The sequence below is a fragment of the Acinonyx jubatus genome, chromosome A2 (assembly GCF_027475565.1).
Source record: "Acinonyx jubatus isolate Ajub_Pintada_27869175 chromosome A2, VMU_Ajub_asm_v1.0, whole genome shotgun sequence".
NCBI lineage: Eukaryota > Metazoa > Chordata > Mammalia > Carnivora > Felidae > Acinonyx > Acinonyx jubatus.
In genome coordinates, this window is record NC_069383.1 from 144,335,113 (window position 1) to 144,362,904 (window position 27,792).

A 27,792-nucleotide genomic window follows, 5' to 3' on the forward strand; every position below is an offset into this window, starting at 1 on the left:
GTGGAGTGGGCTTAGTGTTTTTTAAGGAAAGCAAAAAGGGTAGTGTGGCTGGAATGGTGTGGGTGTGGGGGCACCATCAGAGGACAAGGGAGAGAGGTGGGAGTAGCAGAGCATGCACACCACAAGGAAATGTGTTCTATGGGTGGAGGGAGAGCAAGGGGAGCTTAGCTGGGAGGCAGCAGAAGTTCTCTCTAGCAGCCCCAGGGAGCATAACCAGGAGGCTGAAAGAGGATGGGGGTGATGGGAAGGGAGTAGAGGAGCAAAATGGCAGCTTGACACCAGACATAAAGCCGTGACCAGCAGGACCCAAGGTCTCCCTCCCAATTGCCATGTGATTTATGTGGTGCATGTGGCTGAATAATGACTCAGGACCTGGGGACAGGAGTACCCACTTGGACAAACACCTCCAGTCAACTCAGGATTCTGGTCCCGAAGTGGACCCTGGGGAAAGAAAGCCAGGAGCCCCTGAAATACGATTGAAGCCAGGATGAAACAGATCTCATTCACCTGGAACCAAGATGAGAAGCTGCCCCCAGGGGACCCTAGAGCCCCATGGTGGGGAGGGGGGCTCCATCACTACTGGGTCTCCAGAGTCTGGTTGAGTCTCCTGCCATCATCAGAGACCAGGGTGGGTGCAGAGTGGCAAGGATTAGTCCCACCGGGCAGATGGGGAAATTGAGGTTTGGAATAGGAAACCACTGCTCTAAAGGAAATAGAGTTGGAAGACACAGAGCTCTCAAATGGTTTCAAAGCCATGTCCTCTTTTTAAAAAAATTGTTAATGTTTATTGATATATTTTGAAACATAGTTCAAGTGGGGGGAGGGGCAGAGAAAGACAGAGACAGAGACAGAGAATCCAAAGCAGGTTCTAGGCTCTAAGCTGTCAGCACAGAGCCTGACCCGGGGCTCCAATTCATGAACCTCGAGACAATGACCTGAGCCAAAGTCAGATGCTTAACTGACTCAGACACCCAGGCACCCCAAAAGTCGTGTCCTCTTTATTCAGACCCTGCCAGGCCTCTGACCATGATATACCCTGGTGATATCTCCCTTTGATCTTGCAGCCCTTAGGCCCTAATAATTTGTGAAAGGCCTGCCACTTGTAATTTCTCAGTTAACGTCAGCTGGTATTATCATTACTACTACTGCTAATTCTCATTTTCATAATCCCCATCTTATAGGCCCCCAAAGCCCTGGGGCTTACTCTCTTGGGACTGGGGCTTGTAGATGGAGCCATTCTGCTAGGGAAGACCTCTGTACCCACAAGCCATGTGACCTTGGCTGGTCTCAATTTGCTCATCTGTAAAATGGGTTACCAATGAAACCTCCCCTCCCAATTCCACCCAGAGCTGTGCGGAGGAAGGAGACAGAACATTCTGCAGTGAAGATGTGAGTCAGGCAAACTGAGCTAAGCCTAGAACCTGGAGTTATTATTACTTGTCTGTATAATTAATTCCGGCAGGGCAGTTCTGTTTCAGGAGCCTGGCAGCCCCAAGCTGCCCAGCAAATGTCTGGGTCCGAACAGGGGGAGGGGGAGGTTAGGCAGGTGGATAGAGTGGGGCTGGGTCCCTAGGAGCCCAGGACGACGTGGTCCTGGGTTTCCCGGAACGGCGCGGGAAGGCTAGGCTACTGGTCTCTCTTGTGGCCAGGGGGCGGGGCGGGGGCGGGACGAAGAGGGCTCCGCGGCGCAGAGGCCTGGGGTGATGCCGGCGCCCCGCCCCCGTGGGCGGGTCCGGGGAGTCTTGACTCGCCCCTGGCGGCGCAGGGCCTAGGCCCTGCCAGTCATCGCCGGAGCGGTAGTGCAACCCGTGCGTCTCCGCGACCGCGTCCTCGTCCTCCCCATCCGCTTGCCCTCCCGGCCACGCCATGGAGGGCTACCATAAACCTGATCAGCAGAAGCTGCAGGCCCTGAAGGACACGGCCAACCGTCTGCGCATAAGCTCCATCCAGGCCACCACGGCGGCCGGCTCGGGGTGAGTGCCAGACGCGTGGCGGGGGAGGGCGGCGTTCCGAAGGCCGCGGTAACTGTGGGCGCGCCAGCGCCGTGTCGCTCTGCACTAAGCCTCCTCGAGGGAGGCGGCCGGGTCGCGGTCAGGTAGCAGAGGCGCGCGCCTCGCAGGGCCCGGGCCGGAGGCGCCTCCCGCCGCGGCGCGCGCTCTCTGGCCGGCTTCCATCCGGTGGGCCGCGGCTCCCGCTGCGTCTCGGGCCCGCCCTGCCCCTCGCCGGGCGCAGGCTCCCTTGCTGCTCCGCGGCGCGCGGACTGCGCTTGGGAATTCGGAGCCGAGAGGGCCACTATTGTTGCACTGTGGCCGAGAGCCCGGCCCTGTGCCATGCGCTCTGCACGCGCGGCCCTCTGTGGGCGCCACCGCCAACGTTCCACCTTGCGGATGGGGAAACCGAGGCTCTGAGTTTGAGTCAGTTGCTCAAGGTGACACACGGCGAGGGCTGCAATTGAAATGCAAGCTGCCCTACGCGAGAGCGTCTGTTTTAACCCTTCATTTTGCGGGTTGAGTGGGGCCGGGCCCTCTCTCCGCCTCACAACCTCTCCCCTTCGCCTCTTCACGTTCCTGCCACCCTTGCTTTTGGGTCTGATTCTGGAGCAGGGGTCTGCTGAGATGCAGAGTGGGGAGGAAGTGGCCGTGTGGATGCAGAACCCTGGCACGCGGCGTGCAGGGGAGGTCTAAGACGTGACCTGCAGGCCGGAGGCGGGAGGAATGGGAGCGGGGATTTGGAAGGCTGAGAGAACCGAGGATAGAGGACAAGGTCCCAGGGCATGGCCAGCCGCCAGGGGCAGGGGCCGGAGGCCCATCCCCCAACATCCTTTCCCGCCAGCCTTTCTGGCTGAGAAGGTGCTGAAAGGCTGCTGCTGGTCCCAGGGAGCCGCCTCCGAAGGTAGCAGGGACATAATGACAGGGCGCTGTGCTGCTGGAGGCAGTCGGTGAGGTCCGTTGAGAGGGTGGGCCAGTGAGTTAGTTACTCCACAGGCTTTTTCACTCTGTAAAATGGGAACAGTGGTAGCTCCCACTGAAACTGGGTGGTTTCAGGGATTCCAGCACCTCCCTTGGGGCCTGGCATGAGGCTGCAGAGACTGCCCTGTGCTGGATTGATGAAGAGATCTTGAGGGTTGGGTAGGGGTGATTTTCCAGGAATCTCTCCACTCAAGCTGTGTGTTTAGAACAGCCCCAAAATTCTGGCTTCTGGCCAGTGTCATACAGGGTACATTAATAAGTAAATCTCTTCTGACTTTCAGGATGGGTACTCACTCACCTTTTATGCCTTCAAGACCTCCAGTTCTCAGAAGGGATTAGACCTCCCCTGGCGGGCAGCTTCTCCTGCCCACCCCCCACCCCCCCCCGCTCCCCCCCCCCCACCCCATGCATGCTTTAGAGCTGTTATTTCTATCGGGTTTATGTCAGACTTGCCCATTCTGATTGATGTCCCTTGCCTTACTCGCAGTGCCTCTCCCCTGCCAGACACCTTGCAGTGCCCCTCCCCTGCCTGACACACAGTAGGTCCGCACACCTTGTGTTGCTTGCTGGGTACTACTAGATCTCCTTCCCTTGACCATTTCAGTGGGTCATTCACCCTGCAGGGCCTTATTGATCCCTACTGTGTGCTAGGACCTGTCTAGCCAGGCTCTTGGGGATCTAGCTGCAGAGACAGCAGTTACCCGACTAAGTGGTGTTACATATCTGAGCATCTTGCGAGGCTAGATATGACCTGCAGACAATTGCAGGGTCCTGCCCCCAAATGGGTATCCCTGGCATGACACAAAGCATCTTTTATTGCTAATGTTGTCTCATGCGTTTTGAGAATAACCGTATGAGATAGATGCTGTTACCTGCACACTTTACAGATGAGGAAACTGAGGCTAGGGTGTTAAGTGAGCTGCCCAAGCTGCTCATTGGTGGCTAGCTATTCTGTGCTCCCAGTGAGGGGCTAGGGTTGATAGGAAGACTCATGGGGCTGGCAGGGAGTGCCAGGCTGGAGAATGGAAGTTGGGGAAAGGAGAAGGCCAGGTGCAGTGATGGCAGGTATCAGTCAAGTCAGTCTGAAGGTACTTGGAGAAATGAAGTAACATTATAATGGAAGGGGCCTCCCAGGGGGAAGTTGGAAAAGGGAAGACCAGGTGCAGTGATGGCAGATGTCACTCAGTCTGAAAGCATTTTGAGAGAAATAAGATAACATTACAGCTGTTGGGGGTGGGATCAGTGGCTCTCCTGGGTCCCTGTTACGTGGTTAAAAACCTGCAGGAAGAAGATACAGTGTGTGGCCCTGAGAGACACTCAAGTTTACATTGTAATGCCTTTTGGACGAACTCACTGAGCTCAAAAAGTGTCCATTTGCCAAAAGGAAAAAAAGAGCATAGAAGACATGATTCCTGTGTTGTTTGTGAGTGTGTAAAGACGCAGGAGAGACTTAGAGAACACTTCTTTTTCAGAAGGAAGTAACACTGCTACACAACCCCTGTCACGAGGGGTGTTCGAGGGTGTGTGCTGAGCTCTGTGTGTGCACAAAAGATGGCAACAGAGGACTCTGGATGTTCACCTTGAGGCCCTACCCACTCCCCACAGGGAGTGAGGCCCTGGCCCAGTCTGGGCAGCAGCCACAGCCAAAGTGAGCATCCCTTCAGGACACCCCTTTTCTGGGGAGCTTACGCCCTGGGGGAGAAACAGTGCTTCGGCCAGGTCTTTTCATGGCCCCCCACAGGGGCTGCGCTCACACGTTCTGTGTTCAGGAGGGTTCTGGATTCTCAGGAGCTTTCCCATTCGTCTGCCATCGCTGACCCCATGTCAGCTCCCCAGGCCCCAGGGAGTAAGGACACTGGCCTCTGTGTCAGAGGCGCTGAGGGACAGAGCCTCACAGAGGGCTCTTTGTGGAGGCAGCTTCAACAATGGCCAGGCTTCTCCGGGGTCCTATCCCTGCACATGCTGAGGGAACTGTGGCAGGGAGCCAGCTCATCTAGGCTTTAAAAAAGTGAAACCCGGTGGCCTTGTCAGAAGTGGCCTGGCTGCTGAGGCTGGTGATGAAGATTTTGTTGCTCTCATTGACCGGGGCTCTGGGCTGTGGCATTATCCAAATAGTGCTGAGTGCTGTTGGAGGACACCTTTAGAATTAGGCCTGAAGTGTGGGGTGGGGGGAGAGGGGGCATGAATTGTGCCTGTAGCGAGTCCCTTGGGTTCTGACCCACAGTGTTGGGAGGGATACCTGGGAATATAATGTCTGGCCAGACCTGGCTGGTGAGCAGAAGACGACAGGAACCTAACCCAGGCCCTGTTCTGAGCATCTGCAGCGTCCGACTTCAGCTCAGGTCATGATCTCCCAGTTTGTGAGTTCGAGCCCCACGTCCGGCTCTGTGCCTGGCTCTGTGTCCGGCTCAGAGCCTGGAGCCTGCTTCAGATTCTGTGTTTCAGTCTCTCTCTGCCCCTCTGCCACTTGTGCTCCGTCTCTCTCTGTCTCTCAAAAATAAATAAAAATGCAAAAAAAAGAAAAAAAAAGAAAGAAAGGCCCTTCCCATCCCAGGGAAGTTTCCCCATCTTGAAAGGAGAAGTCCTTAGATGGTTCTGAGCAAGCTCTGGGGTCCTGCCATCTGCTGTTATGAGCTCCACTTTCTGGTGGTCCCTGTAACTTTGAAGTGACAGGAAGGACATACCCAGCTTTGGCATTCGAGGATGCTTTGGCTGAGTGCTCAGAGGGCCCCTTCATGGCCTAGGCCCCTTTGAGTCTCTGGCCCCGTGTATGCCCTGTCTCTCTGGGCAGAAAGCTGCTGCCTGGGCCTCCTTTTCCTTGGGGGCTGCTTTCCACCCTATCCTGATGCTGCTGATTGAGGCAAGAGCACACACAGCCCGTTGAGATTTCCCCAGCAGCAGCATTTCCCAACTCAGTGTGAAAACACCAGCCTAGAGTGACTCAGTTCTTCGCCTGAGTGACCTTGGAACTCAGCACTGCTGGTGGTCAGTGTTTCTTGAAACCAAGAACCAGCTTAAGGTCTGACTGAGATGTTCCATGGTTTCCCGTCAGCTCTGAACACATTGTGGCCCCTGTCACAGCCCTGGTCCCTGGGCTTTACTTCCTTAGGCAACTCTGTGGTCACTAGACCCTGGGTCACAGCATCTGGAACTTGCACAGCTGTTCGCCCCAGATGCCTGGAGCGCCCTGAGGGTGGGGGCCTGCCCGGAGGTCTCTGTGCTCTTGCGCTGACCAGTGAGGCAGAGTCTGCTCAGGCTGTTTGTGGGGGTCTAGGTGAATGACTCCAGCGGCAGGTGGGCCCGGCTGGCTGGGCCTGCACGGTTTGGGCTTCTTGTTCAGAAGTTGCACTTGTGGCCTGAATGGATCTCTGAGGGCTGTACGACGGGACAGGGAAACGCGGACATTCGAGAACTTCCTCCACTGGGGGCTCCCCACCCCTTTTCCTCCTTTGAAAAACAAATCTGGGGGCACCTGGGTGGCTCAGTTGGTTAAGTGTCCGACTTCCATTCTGGTCACGGTCTCACAGTTGGTGAGTTCGAGCCCCACAGCAGGCTCTGCGCTGACAGTGAGGAGCCTGCTTGGTACTCTCTCTCCCTCCACCCCCACCACCTCTCTGCCCCTCCCCTGTTCACTGTCTCTCTCAAAATAAATAAATAAACTTAAAAACAATCTGCAACAGCTCTATTGGGTATTATATGCAAATCATAACATTTTAAGTGTACAGGCCGTGGCTTTTAGTAAACTTAGTAAATTAACCGTGATTGACACTTCATCAGGACACTTCATCATTCCTAAAAGGCCCCTCTTGCTCATTTGCACTCACTCCCAGCTCCCAGGCGACCACTAATCTAGTTTCTGTAAATTTAATTCTTCTGGGCATTTCATATCCGTGGAATCATACATAATGAGATCTTTAGGGTCTGTTTTTTTTCACTTAGCATAATGTCTGGAAGGTCCTGCATATTGTAGCATGTGGCTGCAGCACTTAGTTATTTTTGTTGCTGAATGTTCCATTGTGCGGGGATATACCACATTTTACCTGTTTAGCAGTTTCTCTTAGTATTTAAGTTTTTTTTTTTTTTAACATTTATTTATTATTGAGAGAGAGACAGAGCGTGAGTCAGGGAGGAGCAGAGAGAGAGGGAGACACAGAATCCGAAGCAGGCTCCAGGCTTTGAGCTGTCGGTGCAGAGCCTGATACGGGGCTCGAACCCACAAACCACAAAATTATGACCTGAGCTGAAGTCGGATGTTTAACCAGCTGAGCCACCCAGGCGCCCTGATTTTCTCATAGCATTTGCTTTTGTCCTAGCTCTTCTGTTGGTAGACTCTGTGACCTTGGGCAAGGCACTTCCCTTCTGTGAGCCTTAGTGGTTCCATCCTCAAAATGAGGAAGATGTTAACTTCATCTCTGATATGTTAAGTGCAAATATCGAACAACTGCCATTTTTCTGTGCACTGTGCCCAGCTCTTTACACATACACTACCTCATTCCGTGAGGTTCTGTTACTATCTCCATGTTTACCGAGGCTCAGAGAGGTCACATCCTTAGAGGCTTAGGGCCAGGATACATCATTTATTCATTTGTGCATTGTGTGCCAGGAGCTGTTCAGGCCTGAGGATACGACAGTGAAAAGGCTCAAAGTCCCTGCCTGCCCGGAGCTTGTGTTGCAGTAGGATAGACAGGCAGAAAATAGGCATGTGATGTCAGGTGGTGGCAAGTGTCAATGCGGGGAAGAAGAGGTCTTTTTATTTTATTTATTTATTTATTTGTTTATTTATTTATTTAGAGAGAAAGAAAGAATCTTAAGCAGGCTCCATGCTCAGCACGGAGCCCAACGCAGGGCTCGATCTCTTGACCATGAGATCATGAGCCGAAAATCAAGAGTTGGACGCTTAACAGACTGAGCCACTCAGCCGGCCAGAAGAGGTATTTTTAGATAATGTGGTCAGGGAGGGCTTCTCAGAGGAGGTGGCATGGGATAAAGCTGGGAAAGTCTGGAGGCAGTCTTTCCAGGCAGGAGCCAGCTAGGGCCATCTGGGAACAGAAAGAGGTTAGGACTGCTTTCAGGGTTCACTTCCACCTTGCACCCTGGGATTCCCTCCTGAGTATTTTTGTTTAAATAAATATATGCCTAAACAAGAATATAAATAATGCTGGGGCACTTGGGTGGCTCAGTCAGTTGGGTGTCTGACTCTTGATTTCAGCTCAGGTCATGATCTCAAAGTTCATGACCTAGAACCCCACTTTGGGATTCTATCTCCTCTCTCTCTGCCCCTCCCCTCCCCCAAATAAATAAACAAACCTTTTTTTAAAGATATATAAATAATGCACATGTTATAAATAACACACTGTATGCGCCTACCACCAGGCTTAAGAACTAGGACATTACAGTGCTTTAACATTCCTGGATGTCCCTCCTCCTCCAGAAAGAGCTACACCCTGAATTTTGCATTTTCAGCCCATTATTTTCCTTATTGTTTTAAAATATTTGTATATCTCTGTAAATAGGATGGTCTTCTCTGGTCTGCAGATCCTTCTGTAGTGCACTTTACTCACATGTGGGTGTTGGGTCTGTGTCGTTCACTCATTGTCCCTGTGCTGCAATGTATTCCCTTACCTGAACATAATGTGATGAGTCTATTTTGTTGATGCACACATGGGTGGCCTCCAGGAGTGGCCATTGTAAACGATGCAGGGACAACTCCTGTGTTTCCTAGAGGACACATTTTGCTGGGGGAACGTTGCTACTAGTGGAGTTGCTGGGCCTTAGTGAACATGCATCTGCAGCTGCTAATTGGTTTCTTTGTAACAGTTCAAAGATTACTCGGGTTTTCTATTTCTTCTTGAGTCAGTTTTGATAAGTTATTTTTTTTCTTAAACATTTTCCTGTTTTGAAACTTATTTGCATCAGGTTGTTTAGAGTATTGTATCATCTGGTATGCCTGTCCTTCCGCTTCTGACACTGGCCTTCTCTTTTTCTGGATCTTGCCTTATCAGAAGTTTTCTAAATTTGTACTCTTTTGTTAAGAGCTATCTCTTGGCTTTGATTTTTTTTTTCTTATTGTATATTTGCTTCCTATTTCATGAATTTCTATTTTTTATTATCTTTCTACTGTCTGAGCTCACTCCATTTTTCTAACCTTCTAAGTTGTTTCTTGACTATGGGTTTTCCACACTTGTGATTTTTACTTTCTTCATTGGGTACTTACTTCCTCTTCACAGTAGATGACTTCCTTTATACTTTTACATGTTGGGGTCTCCCTTGGTGAGGATGTTTGGCATCCCTGGTTTGTTCTTTTGCTGAGAAGCCTTGTGACTCCTTGTGATTTGGCCCAGCTTGAGTATGGGTGGAGAAGCGTCATTTTTATGGAGACTCGAAGCCATATTGATAACGGAGAGTAGCCTAGTCAGAGGGGTGAGGGACCTTCTCTGCACTTTTCCTGCAGGGAAACTGGTGAAGATATGGAGTGCATGCTAAAGGGAAGAGAGGGGGAACACCTGGAAGAATGTGTCTTCTGCTAAGTGGGACCATTGAGACACTTATCAGGCCTTACTCTAAGCAGCCAGTGCCCTCTTCATAGGTTGAACAAATCGAGGCTGAGAGTGGACCGTTTACTTTGGACAAACTTGTAGTCCCCATGCGTCACAGGGAGTAGGATGTAAAGTACCCTACAGCCCCCCACCCGTCTCTAGCCAGTTTGTATCCATGGGTGTGTCACAACACCAGGGGTGGGGCCTCCACCCCCAGAAGTCTGCCCCCAGGCAGGCTGGGGTTGCTGGGAAAACTCAGGCCCTGAAGCCACAGACTCCATACACTTTGGGCCCTGAAGTCCCTGTAGTAGGTTGAGCTTACAAGTAACCATCTCCTGTGTGCTCAGCACTCTACAGTTTACAGCCACATCTCAATCTTTGGCTTGTTTCTTTCCTCCTGCCTGCCGCATGGTCAGCAAGGCGTCATGGTCCCAGCCAGCACGTGAGGAGTTGGAGTAGCACTGAGAGGTTTGGCATCAGGTCCTCCAGCAGATGGTGTGGCTAGTGGTGACAGATGCATTATGTTACCGGGCCTCCCGGCACCCACCCCGCCTCCCACCACAGCATCCCCATTTACAAGTGAAGGAGCTGAGCCTTGGGGAGGTGAAGCACTTGTTCTTTCTTTACTCTGTGGGTACCAGGCCAGCAGTGAGGCTGGGATGCCGGCTTTGGCGGGAATAACACTGTAGGCTCACTCACCATGGACGTAGCAAGGAAGGGTTAAAATCAACACTCTTCAGCTTCTGGAGTGTCTTCACGGCTGACCTTCTGCCTCCGTCCGCGTCTCCTCGGCCCCGGCCTGGGCATGCTGCCGCCACATGAAGCCCCTGTGGGGAATGTCACCTGGGTTCACATGGTGGGCGGGGCGGGTTGAGCTGTTGCACCTGCCTTCCTTCCTTCTTCTCTGAGAGGTTGGCCCACTCTCCACCCGCCCCCTTCCCCAACTTCTCATCATGGGGTCATAACTTCTGAAACATGGGGTCCTCAGAGACCGGGCCACCCTGGGAGGCTCGGGAGGCCTGACATCAGCCTAACTGGTGTTGATGGGGATATCCTCCAGCTGAAGTTCAGCACAGGAATGAGGGAGCGGGGTTCCTGCCGGCAGAGCAACGTTTCCTATTTACATCTCCTCACCTCCCTCTTTCAGGCCTAGTGTCTTTTCCCCATGACCAGGAGTTCATAGAGATGGCTAAGTATAAGATGATTGTGTGCCGGGAATGCGGTACTAAACCAGCATGGGCAGTTCTGGGTTTCTCTACTAATGTGTCTGCGCTGGGAGTGACTCACCCCCTAACCCAGTGGGGGGAGCAGACTGGCAGGGGAGGAGGGAGGTGCGCGTGAACTCCAGATGTTGCATGCCCCCTTGGGTTTGGCATTGGGCATGTTTCCACGTGGACCTCCGAGCAGCATCAGAGGGCTATGCTAAGCTGCATGGAGCGGGTGGCTGGGAGGCACTGGGCTCTGAGGCTAACATATTGACAAAACTGTGGACAAGGGAGGCTTCAGGACCAGCCAGGAATTACAGCATGTCCCCCAGTCTCTAGCCCCAGTGCTGGGTTAATTGTGTGGGGCCCAAAGAGACCTGAACAACTCTCAGCTAAGGTAGAACCTTTGCACTTTCTGTTGTTAACGCAGGTTGTTATTTGCTCTCTCAAGTAACTGTATTTCATAGAGCAAGAGGCTAAAGAAAGGGGAGACCCCTTGACCCCACCACTCCAGGGCCGGAAGGGCAGTCTCTTGTGTCAGCGCCCCCTGCAACCCTTGTTGGGTTTTCATTTTTTCATGATCTTAGCCTTTGTGGAAGATGAGATTATATGTTTTGCCTTTTAAATTCTGCACAAAGGCTTGGCTTTTAATGGCTATACCAGCTTTTAAAATGCCCGTTGAAAAGCTTCCAGGTAACCAGTGATGTCTCAGAGAGCCCGAAGCCCCACTTTTCCGACTGCCGACCCCATGGACTGAGGCTGCTGGGAGATTTGTGTTCATTCTATGAGCCTTACTCCCTCACCCCCCTGCCCATGGCCTGAGAGAGCCAGCACGCTTGGCAGCCTGGGAGGGCAGGGTATCCCTCACAAGTGGGCACCGTCCTGAGCAGTGCCTCCGGGATATAGCTCACGGGTCGGACATAAAGGGGTCACTGCTTCCCGGTTGCTGAGCTCTCCCAACTGCTGTTAGGAGCCGTGAGGTAAGAACTAGGCTCTACTTTCCAGCCTTGACACTGCCTTGCACTGGGTCTATTCTGGGCCCAGTCTCCGGGGCCCCTTCTTTCTTATTCTAGTCTGGCCCCAGAAATATTCAGTTGCTGTGTCTCTGGGGATCTGGACTCTTGGGCCCCAGGAGGGTGAGACCCCGTGCCACCAATACAGCATCCTTGAGACCCCGTGCAGCCCTCCCAGGAATAGGAGCACATGGCTCTGATTAGCCAAGCCTGTGACTCCTTAGCACATGTACCCCCCAGGACCCCATATGTGGGCCTGAGGTGAGTGCTGTAGGTCAGAGGCCCAGGGCCATGATGCATGCGTCTGTCTCTCTCCTGGCCCACAGCCACCCCACATCATGCTGCAGTGCCGCGGAGATCATGGCTGTCCTCTTTTTCCACACCATGCGCTACAAGCCCCTGGACCCCCGGAACCCTCACAACGACCGCTTTGTACTCTCCAAGGTAGGAGCCCAGCCTGCCACCCTTCTCCTGGGCCAGGTGTCTCACGGGCCCTGGAATGGTGAGAAGGTGCCGGCAGCAAGTGATCTCCAAGGGGACCTACCCCCTAGTGTAAGCCTGGCCCCGGCCCACCCTCTCCACCCACGCTCCCCGTCCACCGGCTCGGCCCAGCCCGTCTCTTGGTGTCTTTGTCTGTGCTGACCCAGCTGGCACACTAAATCCACGTTAAGAAATAAACAACTGTTGATAGGGGACCGTGAGAATGATCTGCCAGGTGTTCTCCCCCTGTTTCGTGTCAACAGGTAGGACTCAAGTCCATGTCTGGGGTACAGCTTTGTGGCTTTGTGCACACATCTTTCTGTGCTGGGCCAGCACTCCAGGGCCACTGTGTGTTCCCTGAGGAGTGGCGCACCACACCAGGGTTTGGGATGAGCCACCCTGTCCTGCCACTCACTCATGAGAATCACAGCCACAAACTATTCCACAGACCCCTGAAATCCACCTGTACCCAGCTCTGGCCCTGTGGCCTCTGGGCTCCCAGGGCAGGCATGAGAGCTTAGAAGGCTGTCCAAGTCCGCTCACATGCCAGAAACCAGGGATTAGGGCTGCCGGCTGTCTGCTGGGGATTTGGCATCGACCGGCCCCACAGCTGTGCTCCCCCTGCACCTGTCCCCGAGCCCACTCGGCCTTGGCTGTGGGAGCTTTGAGCTGGAGAGGGATGAAGGGGGAACGTGGCCTTCACTTGCTACTGCCCTGGAAGGGCCAGCGGGATCGGCCGGGCCCCGCTTTCAGTGTGTGGCAGGAACAGCCCCCAAGTCTCAGCTCCCCAGCTGATGCCCCCTCCACCGTTCATCCCCTGGCAGGGCCACGCGGCTCCCATCCTGTATGCCGTATGGGCTGAGGCCGGCTTCCTGCCTGAGGAGGAGCTGCTGAACCTGAGGAAGATCACCTCTGACTTGGACGGGCACCCTGTTCCGGTAAGCAGCCCCCACCTCGAGCAGCACAGGCCTCTGTCTCCACTTCCTATTTTTCAAGGGCTGTGGGAAAAGGGGGCAGGGTGCTCACCGAGAAACCGATGGTGTGGAAAGGGGGAAGAGGGCATTGAGGTGAAGACGGAAGGATGTAGTGGGGGTTTCCAGGGCACGGTCTTCACCCCAAGCTGGTCCTTAAAGACAAGCAAGGTGTTTTGAGGCCCCAGCCCAGGGATCAGCTGCAGAGACGACCTCTCCTCAGGCACCACACATCCAGCCTCCTTGCCCCGCTGGGCTTCCCTGGCTGTGTAGACAGGTTCACCGGGAAGTCAGTGAGGGTGTCACAGCAGGATGCTGGTGACACCCCAGGGAAGGGTCCCAGCTTACTCCTCGAGGTGCTGGCTCCTGCTAATGTTCAGAATTCGTGGGTCACCATGAAAACTCACCCCTGCCCCTCCCACCGAGCCGGGCACCCACAAGGGTCAAATGTTTCATCAGTCTTGTCATAGACTCCTCCCGGACACTGTGTAGTAAGGTGGGTGATGTGGGAGCCTGAGGTCACACAGCAAGCTTGTGGGCAGGGCTGGCACAGTTACCGTTACAGGAGAGTGAGAGGTCACACCTTGGGTGGAGGCTGCCCGCCCTGCACCTGGAACAGCGGTGGGTCGGGGAGGGCGGGCCCAAGACCGGGTTCTGGGAGGGTAGTTGGGAAATGCTATTGCCTGCTCTTTCCCCTGTGAGTAACTGTGGCTCTCTGCTATGACAGAAACAAGTTTTCACCGATGTGGCCACTGGCTCCCTGGGCCAGGGCCTTGGGGCCGCTTGTGGGATGGCCTACACGGGCAAATACTTCGACAAAGCCAGGTAACACTCGCACTCCCCAAATGCTACCCTCAGTAGTTTTGGGAGGGGTCCTCAGTGGCCCCGCCTTAACCGTTGCACCCAGGTACCTCCTCTTGGGGTGGGGAATAGAAGCTGAGTAACCATGCGTGCGGGACCATGACCGGCCCCATTTCCAGATGAGGAAATAGGCTCATAGGAGCAGAGACATGCCCAGTGTCCCTTCCTAGTGACGGCAGGGCCAGGAGTGCACCGAGAGTCATTGGGCTGGTGAATTCCTGTGGCATTCCCCAAGACCAGCATCTGGACCCTGAAGTCTCAGAAGGCCCCACCCCTCCAGTGTCTGGCCACATGCCCAGGCTCGAGCCACATGCCTTCGTCGTGGGGAAGGAGATTATGTGTTCTGCAGGGTTCTGGGCATCCCTGAGCCCCACCTGTCAGCCAAAGAAGCAACAAACACTGGGGAGATTGACCTGCAGAGGGTGGGCAGAGAGATTTGCCCCTCCAGCCCAGGGACGTGTGGAGGAGAACCCCCTTGCGCCAGATCTCAGTCACAAGGCAATGTAGTGTGGCCAGATTGGGCCTGCAGACCGAGGTCTTTATTGGTAGGAGGGGAGAAGTGTTGGCTGCGGCAGATGGTTCCTTCATTCCTTTATTGACTGGGACCCTGTGCTCAGTGCTTTCTAGGGTTTCACCTTGATAAGCCCCCTGTGGGCTGGGTGGTGACATGACTACACTTACCCCTCTCACAGATGGGAAAACTGAGGTAAAATACTTTCCTAGTGGTGGCGGCAGAATTTGCACCCAGGACCAGCATCCAGAGTGTATTAAGAGGCCCCAGGCTGCTCTGAGGGGCCCGACGGAAGCAGATTCTGGGAGCCCGTGAGTAGGATTCCTGGAGGAGTCCCTCCCCCATGCCCTGCAGTCCACTGGCAGGACAAGGACCACAGCCAGGGCAGTCAAGAGGGTATGGTGGTCACCGTGGATCCAGTGAAGAGAAGGGCTACCGAGAGCCTCATAGGATGTGACACTATGTGCAGGGGAAGGGACTCCTGAGACCGCTCTCCAGGAGGTGAGCTGAGGCTGGGGGCTTTCAGACCCTCTTGGGGCCAAGCTCAGCTCCACCAGAAGTGATTCACCATGAGGTGAAAGGCACAAAGAATGGGATGTATGTTTAAGAGTATTTTATTTGGCCCAGAACCAGAGATGTGAGTTAATTATTCCCTACAGATGCTTGAAATAATTCCCTGTGAAGGGTCATTTCCTGACCCTAACATAATGGAACAAGCCAGTGTAGGGAGAAGGGGTTTAGCTGGGTTCTCAGCAGCCAGGGCTGGCTAAGGCTCAGGCCCTTAGACTGTACCTTGTCGGGAGCGGGCGGGGATGTCAAGGGAATTACCCGGCTCCCGGAGGTAGTGCCCTGATCGAATAGATCTGGCCTCAGGTCACGTCTCTCCTGTCATTCAACCAAGAAACATACGTCAAGTTGGCTCACTTTCATTTCTCTTTTAAATAATTTTGTTTGAGTTGTCGAGTACAGTTACAGCTCATGTGAAAAATATGGAACAGCATTAAAAAGAAATGAACCGTTTTCCTAGTCTCAGCTACCTCCCATTTGAATCTCATTTAATGTACCATATTTCCTCCATGTTATTGAGAGAAGAAACTTAGAAATTTATAATCTTAGTATGTATACAATTTTATATTCTGCTTTTTAGAAAAATCTAAGCATCGTGAATATTTCTCCCTTCACTGTTAAGAGCTAGTTTTTTGCTTTTTTTTTTTAATGTTTATATTATTTTTGAGAGACAGAGACAGAATGCAAGTGGGGGAGGGGCAGAGGGAAAGGAGACACAGAATCCAAAGTGGGCTCCAGGCTCTGAGCTGTCAGCGCAGAGCCTGACGCGGGGCTCGAACCCACAAGCCATGAGATCATGACCTGAGCCAAAGTTGGATGCTTAACCAACTGAGCCACCCAGGCGCCCTGAGAGCTAGTTTTAATGATTGCGTAGTGTTCTCTTTTATGGATATAAACCTGTTAGGCAGTCCTGTTGTTGGACATTTGAGGTGCTCTTCAGATAACCTCTGCAGCAAAGGTGGGCCTCTCTTTAGGGTTCCTTCTCTTCAGGGTAGTTCACGACCATGGGCATTTGCAGCCCCCTCTCCAAATCTAGCAACTTCAGTACAGAGCCTCAAGGTTAGCCCCAGCTTCTGTGGGGCCCCTTTCCTGCTCACGGGCTTCCAAGTGTCTCCTCAGGACCTTAGCACGCCCTCCTGATCTGAGCCTGAGGCTACGCTCCACCCTTGGCCCCAGTGTGACTTCCCTAGAAGTGGGCTTGGCCTTGGGAAGGCAGCCAGTGTGCTTCCGTGCAGTCTCCTGGGGAAGTCAGGTTCCCTACCAGTCTCCATCAGGCTCCTCACTTTCTGGAGCTTCTGTACCAGATGCGACCCCTGCAGCATCTCTGGGCCCCCTTGCAGCCTGCAGAGGGGACAGGAGGCCAGCGTGGGGACAGAACACAGCTTCAGACAGGCCTCTTCGAGTGTGGGCCCTGAAACTCCTGCTCTTGGCCCAGGACCCAGCGGCCTGGCCTGCTGGAGGCCACAGAAGGGAAGGCACGGGCAGAGGGAGGATGTTGGAGCCCTCCCTGACCTGGCGGCCTGCAGAAGTGCTGAGTCATGCTGACAGCACACCCTGGCTGTCCCCGCCTCTTTTCCAGCTCCCCTGCCTTGGCCTGGAAGTCGGAGGCCCTGAAGCTAGAACAGTTCAGCTGCAGCCCACTCCAGGGCTTCCCTGCTGCAGCAGCAGGCAGCTGTGTCCCCTCTGAGCCTCACTCCCTGGGGCCACACAGCTGGACCCCAGGCCAGGAAAGGGAAGGATCTCCATGTCCTGTCACTGCTTCCTCTGTGTGTGTTCCTAGACAGCAAGGAATGAACAGTGTGAGCTAAGGTCCCCAGCTGCGTGATCTTTAGACAAGACCCTCGATTTTTGAGCCTGTTTTCTTGTCCATGTGATTTGGGAACAGCAAGTACACTTACCTCAAGGACAGGGCTACTCAGCACAGGGAACCCCTAGGTGCCACACACAGGCCCGTGGATGATGAGGTCATTGGATCTAACGCCTGTGGCCGCTGCCTCTCAGCCACCTCCGTCCCCCCACATTTCAGAGTCTCTGAACTGGTGTCCCTTCCTCTAGCCTCATCCCCTTGGCTCCACCCTCCCTAGGATCTAAGGAAGGCTCTGTTCACTAGGTAACTTGCCCCCAAGTTCAGTGCTCTTTTTATCAGTTAGCACTGCCTTTGAAGCCATCATGGTTGCCTTGTGGACTCAGGACAAGGCCCCCAGGACAGAGAAAGGGCTAGGCCTAGCGTGAGTCTTGGGGTGAGAAGCAGCCTTGGAGCCTCAGGGAGAGCCCATCCTAGGATGCACTGTCCCCACCGTGATCCCGGTCCTCAGATGCCCCTGTTAGTGACCCTTCTCCCACCTGACAAATTGCCCTGGGATGCTCCTGGTGCCATGTCTCGGCCTCCCCATCCTGCCCCTGGGATCGAGTCCCCAGGGCTCCCCAACATTACTAGTTCCTGGGCAGGTGGAGAGAAGTAGACCCACCCCATGCAGGTGTCTCAAGTCCCGTGCCCCCAGTGAGAGTAACCCCACCAACTGTTCATTTACTCAGCAGAGCCCTGGGTGTGGCCCCAGCTGGGCAGCAGGGACCTGACGGACGGCACTGTCGGATGTCTTGTGCGGCTGCTGTGCCCTTCTCTGGGGACAGCTCTCCAGGAGGGATGGGCTGGGAGCACGGGGCCCCGGATGAGGGGTTAGCCTCTGACCCACTTCCTTTCTGCAGCTACCGCGTCTACTGCATGATGGGAGACGGGGAGCTGTCGGAGGGCTCTGTGTGGGAGGCCATGGCCTTCGCCAGCATCTACAAGCTGGACAACCTGATTGCCATTCTTGACATCAACCGCCTGGGCCAGAGCGACCCCACCCCGCTGCAGCACCAGGTGGATGTCTACCAGAAGCGTTGCGAGGCCTTTGGGTAAGTACAGGGAGGGCTGTGGCCTGAGCACGCTCACGGCAAAGGAGCCATCCCAGCTGGAAACTTTTTAGGTTCAGGGGCTGAGTCAGCTGCGAGCCAAGCCCCATCTAAAGAAGGTGTCTGTTTTTCAGCGTTCGACTCAAAATTTCAGACTTACACTAGCAACCCAGGCCTCCAGCTGGAGTTGTGCGCTGAGGCCCAGAGTGAGTGAGTTCCTTTATTGGTGAGGCTGTGGGACATGATAGTTCTCGAGGGGTTTGAGCATCCGTCCGGTGGCCACTACCTGTACATGGCCCTAGCCAGCCTGAAGGGCAGAAGTAGGCCCCCTCTCCTGGTGAAGTGGGAAACACGGGGTTTTCAGATTTCCTTGAGGGGCCATGAATGGTTGGGAATTTGGGGTCACGTACTCCCAAGCAGGGAGGTCATCTGGGTGGGTGTTAGCCAAGGGGGGCCCTCACCTCAGTGTCCCTCCCCTGACCCAAATAAAAGCTGTGCTGTGGTTGAGGCTCTAGGGAACCCAGGCCCCCGCACTCATCCTCTGCTGAGGAGGCCCTGGGCTGGGGCTGTGGAGGGTTCCAGGGGCCAAGGGCCTCCAGGGCCGCTCTTGTAGAGGAGTCTACCTGGCAGAGGTCAAAGGTGGGATTTCAGTCTGTGGTTACATAGCAGCCACAGGTTGTTCTCTCTGGTGACTGACAGAGGAGGACACTGGGCCACCAGTGTCTCTAGAGCCTCCCCAGGCCGTGTTGGCTGGGGACTTGCAGCATAACCCTGGCAGTGTCCCTGGGTCTGTGTCCATAACCTGTGTCCACAAGTCCTGGTTGTGTCAACAACTTGCATTGTGAACTTGGGCAGGCAGGCTTGTTCCATCCTCAGTGCCTCAGTTCATGTGTCTATAAAATGGGGGAAACAGAGTGCCTGGATTTCCCCAGGCACTTGGGGTGAGAAGCAGCCTTGGAGCCTCAGGGAGAGCCCATCCTAGGATGCACTGTCCCCACCGTGATCGGAAGTCAGTCGGTTAAGCGTCTGACTTCAGCTCAGGTCATGATCTCGTGATCTGTGAGTTGGAGCCATGCGTTGGGCTCTGTGCTGACAGCTCAGAGCCTGGAGCTGTTTCAGATTCTGTGTCCCCACCTCTCTCTGCCTTCCCCCCTGCCCCATCTCTCAGAAATAATAAACATTTTAAAAAAAGTCTTTACATTAAAAAAAAAAAAATTGGGGAAACAACAGTACCCAGCCCAAGGGATTGTGGTGAGGCTGCAGTGAGTTCATATGTGTGGTGCTCGGTGAGTGCCCACAGAGTGCGCACTCCGGACACGTTAGCTGCTATTTTATTGCTACTAATTTGATTGCTGTTGATTGCTACTGGAGTCCCAGAAAGGAGGGCCTGAGAGAGAAAGTTCGGCCTGCCCAGGCTCCTTCCCTTCTATCTTTGTCAGCCTGGCTCACTTTGTAAGTGTTTCCAGCACCACATCCAGCATTTATGGAGTGATGAGATGTGTTCCCTGAATAAAAGGCCAACAGCAGACACATTCCAGACCCAGTGCATTGTCCCCAATGCAGCTTTCAGGAAATGAGTAGATTTCAGGGAAACGAGTAGATCAGAAACGAAAGAGAAAATAAATGGACCAAGCTTTGCAATACTTAGGAAAGAGAAAGAAAATCTATTCAGAGGCAAATAAGAGGAAGTAAAAGAATGTGTACAAAGGAGAAAGAAAAAGAGAAAATGAAACCAAAAGTGGGAACAGAAAGTCCAAAGTCTTTTTTTTTCTTTTTTTAATGTTTATTTTTGAGAAAGAGCAAGTGGAGGAGGGGCAGAGAGAGATAAGGAGACAATCGGTAGCAGGCCCCTGGAGGTCGGTGCAGAGCCTGATGTGGAGCTCGAACTCCCTAACCACGAGGTCATGACCTGAGCTGAAATCAAGGGTTGGATGCCCAATCGACTGAGCCACCCAGGCGCCCCTGACACTCTTTAGTGTTTCCCAGCCTATGGCTGTGCAGCAGAGTGAGGGCAGCCCCTCGGGGGGTGGGCCCCATCCCTCACTGCTCACTCTCCTTCCTCTGTCCCCAGCTGGCACACCGTCATCGTGGATGGACACAGCGTGGAGGAGTTGTGCAAGGCCTTTGGCCAGGCCAAGCACCAGCCGACGGCCATCATCGCTAAGACCTTCAAGGGCCGGGGGATCTCAGGTCTGTCTGACACCCTGCCTCGCTCACCCCACCCCTGGGACCAGGCCCTGTGGCCAGTGGAGGCAGTAGGGCTTTCCACAGGTGGGGGTGGTCTCTGAGGTCCTGTGTCTGGGGTAGTACTGACCGTTTGCCACCTTACACCGCATGCACCTGGCTGGGGAAGGGGGGTCAGGCGATGCTGTGCTCTGAGAAGTGACTCAGTGGTCAGCGTGGCTGAGCCAGGATTGAAGCCCAGGTTGGGCAGGAGGAGAGGAGGGCCTGCAGGAGGACTCACGAGTGACACAGTCCCCCACACCCTTCCTGGTTGTCATCTGCACGGCATCCTTGGCAGCTCTCGCCGTCTGCCCTGAGTGGAAGGGCTGGCGCAGAGGGCCCAGAGAACCTGGGAAGACCGGGTAAAGTGCGTCCAGAGTCCTGTATGAGCAGAGGGCCTGGAAGGGTCTGGAAGATGTTCCTGGCTGGGCCTGAGAGCATGATGCAGGTGTAAGCCTCCTCCCCAGCACTCAGGCTCCTGGGGCTCCAGACCCCTCGGGCTGAGGCAGCCCTGGCCCATGGTAGACATGGGAAAACATGGCTAGAAGTGGTCAGGGAACTTGCCCAGGGACATGGGGCCTAACTGTAGACCTCGGGCCAGCTTCCCTGTGCCACGTGCCGTGGCAGCCCACCTGCCCACGTGGACTCGGGAAATGAGGACAAGTACTGCTGTGTGGGAGAAGGTGCGTGGGTCTGGAGCCTTCTGGTAGGGGGTGGACATCAAGGAGAAGACCCTTGGGATCCTCCCCACCCCAGTGCTGCTGCCTGCCACTGATGCCTCAGGTGTTACCATCAAGTGGGATCTGGAAACCGCAAAGCTTCTGGGGCAGGCGGTGGTCTGTGGGGGTGCTGCATGCTATGTGGGAGGGTCAGTCCTTGGCTCTGCCTGGGCCGCAGTGACCTCAGAGGAGGGGGCTCTTAAGCCTTGCTGGTCCTCACACAGCAAGGCAGCATGGTGAGGAACGTGCCTGGGTGCCATTCTGCTGCACAGCAGTGTGTTGGGTGACCTTGACTGTGCTCCCTCTGCTCTGGGCCTCAGCTTTGCCTCTCTCATGGGCAGCATTCCTCCTGACCAACCCATTCAACAAACTGAGTAGGTTTCTACAACAGATCCCTCCCTGCATGTAGGGAGGCAGTACAGCGGCCCATGCATGCTCCCCTCCCCCGTTGGCTGTGGGCTCCTGGAGAACTGCCAGCTACTTGGTGGGCACCAGGCATGTGGACTCCTGGTCACCACGACCCTCTTTTCCTGACCCCCGTAGCTCCCAGCACAGGGCTCTGCCTCACTGGGGCAGCATCCTTCCTGCCCTGTATTTTCTCCTCCAGGGAGGCCTCCTGGCCTGCCCTCAACTGGTGGAGCGGTTTCCTGGCCCTCGGGAACTACTGTCTTACTGGGCCCTCTGCCCTCCTCTGTTGCACCCACAGGCATAGAGGACAAGGAGGCTTGGCATGGGAAGCCCCTCCCCAAAAACATGGCCGATCAGATTGTCCAGGAAATCTACAGCCAGATCCAGAGCACGAAGAAGATCCTCGTGACTCCCCCACAAGAGGATGCCCCCTTAGTGGACATCACCAACATCCGCATGCCCAGCCCACCCAGCTACAAAGTTGGCGACAAGGTACAGAGTTGGGCCTTGCTTTTCTGGCCTGGCTGGCGTAGTCGTTGTTCTCTGGTTTCCAGAGCCTGGGGCTGAGATGTGTCTCTGGGAGGCTCAGAAAGGGAGAGAAGAGGGATTTGCTGGTGAGGAGGAACCCTGAGGGGTTGGTCCTGCCATCTCCTCCGTGGGGACTGCCAGCTCTGGAACTATTTGCCTGCACAGGCTCAGAGAGGACAAGAGACTTGCCCAGTCACACAGCAACCTACTGGTAGTGCTGGGATCAAAGCCCACAGCACCTGAGTGTCTCTCCATCCCTGGCCCTTCACCCTGAGTCCCTAGGTCTGAGCTCAGGACTCTTCCCCCCCACCCCCCACCCTCTGGTGTGTGGCCTAGCAGAGCCTCAGCAGGCCTGTCCTGCTCCAGGGCCCTCCCCTGTGTGAACCATTACCAGGCTTTATGACTCCCAGGCCCTCTGTGTATTCCTGTGTGGAGTGGGGTAGATTCATGGACCTCTGTCACAGGAGTGGGGGCATCTGTTAGAACATCTGCAGCTTGGAGGGCTCACAGCTGGGCTCAGGACAAGAGGCTGCAGGTACTTCCAAGACCTGTAGAAGTTCTCGTTGGCAACCTTACAGAACTTAAATTTCCATGGGACTGGGTGTTGCCGGGCTTCCTTTTTCTGCCCCTATTGTTCTCCTTTTCCTCCCTAAAAGTTGCAGCCCCTCCGCTGAGGCCAAGCCAGGCTTCAGGCCATCCCGGTGCTCAGAGCCCTCATGCTCTATCCCCCACAGATAGCTACCCGCAAGGCCTATGGACAGGCCCTGGCGAAGCTGGGCCGCGTCAACGACCGCATCATCGCCCTGGATGGGGATACCAAGAATTCCACCTTCTCAGAGATCTTCAAAAAGGAGCACCCAGACCGATTCATTGAGTGCTACATTGCTGAGCAGAACATGGTGGGTGCTGGGGTAGGCAGGTGGGCACAGAGCCAGCCACAGCCTTGGGGCTGAGGTCCTCCTGTTCCCCTGGGGCAGCTATGTTGGCAGTGTTAGGTGCCTGCTGGAGGCCATCCCAGAGAGACCACAGGACCCGGCATTGACCTTGAGTACTGTAGTGGCAAGGGAGAGGGAGGTGCCCGTGATCGTCGGGTGCACATATCCCGGATGAGGGTACAGACAGGAGCTGAGTGAGACTGCGGTCACACGCAGGAAATGCGGTGTGGAGGCCACGCGTGCTGGTGAAAGGCGTGCAAGGCCTGTCTCTTGGGGTAAAGGGCCTTCCAGGTGGTAGGACAGGCACAGTCACAGGCTGGAGCATAATGGATCCAACAGCCCTGGTCCTCTGGCCAAACTGCCCAGCCTGGCCTACAAGCCCCCAGCGACTGGGAGCTTCCTCTGTCTGAAGGCCATCTGGCCCTACCCTATCCAAAATTCTTTCTCCCACTGAACTTGAAGTTCTGTCTCTGAGGCTTCTAGTCTGGGCAGCTGGAGGGTCCAGACCAAACTGGCAGGGTGTGTGGGCTGGCGTGGGCCCAGGGGCTGGGGAAGGAGGACTCACATCAGGAGGCAGCCAGTTTGGAACCACTGCCTGCATTCGGTGCTTCTAAGCAGGGATTTGGGTCTGGTACTTCCTCAGGCATAAAGAGGGTTGGGGAGGACTGGTGTCTGTAGAGGGCTGGGGGTTGGCCAGGAAGATGGGGCCTGGGGTTTTGCAGAACCCCAGGAAAGAACATCTGTGTCCAAGTTTTTAGCCTACCCTCTGCAAGGTCTTGCTTATTTGCTAGAAAAAAAATCCCCAGGAAAGTAATTTTAAAAGAATTTTTGACGTGGCTATTCCAAGTCAAAGAAGTTTGATGTTCAGAGACAGACTGTGGAATCCGTGGGTACCCAGGGATCTCTTGCATGGGGAGAAGGGAATTCACTTACTAGGATGACTGAATCCTCCGACCCTCAAGAGGGGTGAGACGTTCTGGGCTCTCCGGCCACCCTCTCCCCCATCTTTGGGGCCGACACTGACCACCCCCCTACCTGCTTCCCAGGTGAGTGTCGCCGTGGGCTGTGCCACACGCAACCGGACAGTGCCCTTTTGCAGCGCTTTCGGGGCCTTCTTCACACGGGCCTTCGACCAGATTCGCATGGCGGCCATCTCTGAGAGCAACATCAATTTCTGTGGCTCCCACTGTGGTGTGTCCATCGGTGAGTTGAACGGGGCCAGGACGCTTGCACCTGTAACTTCCCCAGACTTTCAGATCAGGAGGTTGGGGGTCCAGGATTCCATTCCATGGGTGGGGGGCTTATTTCAGTTGTATCCTTTCCCACACCCCAGGGGAAGACGGGCCCTCTCAGATGGCTCTGGAAGATCTGGCCATGTTTCGGTCAATCCCCACTGCAACCGTCTTTTACCCAAGTGATGGTGTGTCTACGGAAAAGGCAGTGGAATTAGCAGCCAATACAAAGGTTGGTCACATGGCTATTCTTTTTTTTTTTTTTTTTAAATGTTTGTTTATTTTTGAGAGCAAGTGGGACAGAGGATCTGAAGTGGGCTCCGTGCTGACAGCAGAGAGCCTGATGCAGGGCTTAAACCCACGAACCGAACCACGAGATCATGACCTGAGCCAAAGTCAGACACTTAACCCACTGAGCCACCCACAGGGCCTGGTCGGTCACGTGGCTATTCTTGACCAGTATGGGTGGGGGTGGGGGGGGTGGTGTCAGCATGCCAGCCAAGAGCTGGTCTGGTCATTGACTGCCCCACAGTGGTGTCTCCTGACCTTGCCACTGGTGTTTGTAGTTTGTAGAGGTTAGATCAGGAAAAACAAAATACACATGCCCCTTCCTGCCACATAGCAGACGTTGCTAACCCAGCACCGTACTCTCCTCGCTGAGAATCTGCAGCTCCTGCACCATCGGGCCGTTGACGCCTGTCTGCTCTCCTGAGCTGGGCTCTCCAACACCAAAAGAATGCGCTGAGTAACGTGGTTTCGACCAAGAGCCACAATGCCGTAGACCGGGGTGCCCCCATGGGTCCCCTTCCTTTGCCAGATGCCCTCTGGGGGAAAGCCCGACTTAGAGACCAGCCTACCTGAAAGAAAAGCCATTTTCTGTCTGGGGCCTGGGGCTGGCCAAGCTGCTGGGCTGCTCTCGCTCAGGAGGAGTGTCTGGAGAGGTCCACCCTGTTGAGGAACGACAGTCCCTTTTCCTACTGGAGGGGCAGCCAGCATGAGGTGGCCTGTCACACACCCATGGGGGGACAGCATGGTGGAGATTTGCAAGTGAGGAAGGCTGGCCTTTCTAGAAGGAATCCACTCCCTGAGGTTGGCCGTGCCACATCCTATAATCCTTTGTCATTCTGCTCTGTTCCAGGGTATCTGCTTCATCCGGACCAGTCGCCCAGAAAACGCCATCATCTATAACAGCAATGAGGATTTCCAAATCAAACAAGCCAAGGTCAGTGCCATACATGCCCCAGTGAGATCCCCAAAGCATGCCCGAAGCCAGGGCTCACCCCGGGCCACCAATCCCTGAGCCTCATTGGCATCCATGTCCTCCCCAGGTGGTCCTGAAGAGCAAGGATGACCAGGTGACTGTGATTGGGGCCGGGGTGACCCTGCATGAGGCCTTGGCTGCTGCCGACCTACTGAAGAAAGGTGAGGAGGGAGGGACCCAGCAGGTCCCAGATTGGGTGCCGATGGTGTACTAGGTCTTGGGGGTGAGAATGAGTCTCCTCGAATTAAATGGTAGTAATAAAAGCCACCTTTTGAGCACTTGTGACTATGTGGCCAGCATGATGCTAAACGCTGGGGCTGCAGTGGCCATAGGCCCAGGGCCACAGGGCTGAGGTGCCTCAGCACGGTGGTCAGAGCAGAGGTCTAGAGCCTGCCAATAGGCCTGAATCGCCACTTAGTGGGGGCACTGGTTATTAAGCATCACCATGCCTCAGTTTCCCCATCCATAAAATAGAGATACTGTTACCTTCCCAGTGGGGCTGTCCTGAGGATTTAATAAATGTGACTTAGCATTGTTATCACTGCAGGCTCACAGATGTTAGCTACTGATACAGTAGGGGAATTAGCCCCCACCCACACCACAGAATCGCAACAGACGCCTCGTCTTAGCCGTGCTGAGCAGGAAGGAAAAGGCAGACATGGGTGTCCTTAGGAAAATGACCTCAGATGTGGGTAGGAACTGATAAGCAGAGAGGCCCAGGCAGAAGGAACAGTGTGTACAGGGCTCCAAGTTGCTGGAGAGAAGCCAGGGGCAGCCCAGCCCTGTCAGGGATGGAGACCCAGGGGGAAGACTTGAAGCAGGCACGGGACAGACTTGTCCTTCTGAGGCCATTCTGCTGGGTCCCCGCCTGACCTGGCACCTGGGCCTGCAGCCACCGCACCCCGTGAGCCCCGGCCCTGTCTCGCGTCAGACACCTGGAGCTGTCCTCTGGCTTTCCCTGTATCTTCGAAGGTACCTGGGAGGATGAAGCACAACTGTGCAGGTCCCTGCCGTGCCACTCCGCACTCTTTGGTGGTGCAAAGGCTGAGATCTCCTGACCCAGGATATGAGGGAAGAGAGAGGGGCGCTTCTGTTCCCCAAGACAAAATGCTCCTAAACCAGGGGGTGCGGGATGGGCCCAGAGGATGTGGGCATCACAGATCAGCAGAGATAGAGGGCAAGCCACTGAGGGTTGGCAAACACTAGCCAGGTGGAGGGAACAGAGGGACGGAGGATGTAGGCCTGTAACTGCAGTGACTCTTCAGACACCTCCGCCTGCCCCCACCTATCAGAGGACACACCCACAGCATCCAGCACATTTTGCTCAAACCGCGCCCTTGTGTTTTCTCCCCTCACAGAGAAGATCAACATTCGTGTGTTGGACCCCTTCACCATCAAGCCCCTGGACAGGAATCTCATTCTCAGCAGCGCCCGAGCTACCAAGGGGAGGATCCTCACCGTGGAGGACCATTACTACGAAGGTGACGAGCCCTAGCTAGAGAGTCAGGGGCAGACGGGTCAGGGGAGGGCCAGGGCCACAGGACCACAGTCAGAGGGCTGGACGTCTCTCCATCCCCCACCCCAGGAAACCCAGAGCCGTCCTGCGGAGCAGCTAGCACTTGGCCTCTTAACGGGCCCCAGGCTTGGCCAGGGACCCAGCAAACGCAGCTGCTGGCATGGCTCCTTGGAGCCCCTGCCACCCAGGGAGCCCGTGAGGATCTTGACCTTGCCTCTAAGAGTAGAAAAGGTGGCCTGTGTCCCTGACATAGTTGGGCGTTAAGGCTGTTGTACGGGATCGCACTGGGAAAGCAACACAGAATCTCTGTCTTGTACGGTCCTGTGCACAGCAGCCCCTCACTAGCACACTCCATGTGTCCTCCAGGACAGGCTCCACGCCAGGGGAAGAGATGGGCCTAGTCTCTGGGGTCAAGTCCAGATGCTCATTCGTTTATAACCGCTGCCCAGAGGATGGTGTTAAAAATGATACAGAGGCTGCATTTGGGCCTATGATAAAACATAAGTATCGTGAGTGATTGGTGATGTCTGCTCTGGCCGCAGGCCTGGGGGAGGGTGTATGTGTGCAGTCTCTGTCATCCTTGGGTAAAGGAATAAACTCAGATAAGCAGAGGGCCGGGGAGGAGGTGCCCACTGCTCACCCTGAGGCCCACGTGACCTGACTCGCCTCCTTTCCTTTACCCAGGTGGCATAGGTGAGGCAGTGTCCTCTGCCTTAGTGGGTGAGCCTGGCATCACTGTCTCCCGCCTCGCCGTTGGCGAGGTACCAAGAAGTGGGAAGCCAGCTGAGCTGCTGAAGATGTTTGGCATCGACAGGGATGCCATTGCACAAGCTGTGAGGGACCTTGTCGCCAAGGCCTAGTAAGGGTAAAGTGTGCAAAGGGTTCTACACATTCCCGAGATTCTGGCAAAGGTGCTCAAAGATGTAGTGAGAGGAGTAATAAATTTATGTTTTGAGAAAAAA

General features: G+C 54.9%; 1 protein-coding gene across 2 annotated transcripts; it reads left to right on the plus strand.

The window, feature by feature from the left end:
- Positions 1–1,753: 1,753 nt before the first annotated feature.
- On the plus strand, positions 1,754–27,792 carry TKT (transketolase). 2 transcript variants are annotated; one of them, XM_015085268.3, is made up of 15 exons: positions 10,012–10,108; positions 10,653–10,698; positions 12,050–12,167; positions 13,028–13,141; positions 13,902–13,999; positions 17,820–18,011; positions 20,080–20,198; positions 21,657–21,850; positions 22,621–22,785; positions 23,868–24,024; positions 24,155–24,285; positions 25,192–25,275; positions 25,382–25,475; positions 26,673–26,795; positions 27,515–27,792. In XM_015085268.3, exons 1-15 carry the CDS (start codon positions 10,027–10,029, stop codon positions 27,688–27,690), a joined length of 1,893 nt encoding a protein of 630 aa, XP_014940754.2. In that variant the 5' UTR covers positions 10,012–10,026; the 3' UTR covers positions 27,691–27,792. The 2 variants fall into 2 exon arrangements, with proteins under 2 accessions (XP_026894764.1, XP_014940754.2); XM_027038963.2 differs by lacking the exons at positions 10,012–10,108; positions 10,653–10,698 and adding an exon at positions 1,754–1,973.

Bases quoted from the DNA above. Each gene is read 5' to 3' on its own strand.
- TKT (XM_015085268.3), top strand. From the start codon at position 10,027: ATGTTACCGGGCCTCCCGGCACCCACCCCGCCTCCCACCACAGCATCC. The intron at 10,699-12,049 runs GTATAAGATGAT...CCTGGCCCACAG, and splicing joins GAGTTCATAGAGATGGCTAA to CCACCCCACATCATGCTGCA. The intron at 25,276-25,381 runs GTCAGTGCCATA...TGTCCTCCCCAG, and splicing joins TCCAAATCAAACAAGCCAAG to GTGGTCCTGAAGAGCAAGGA.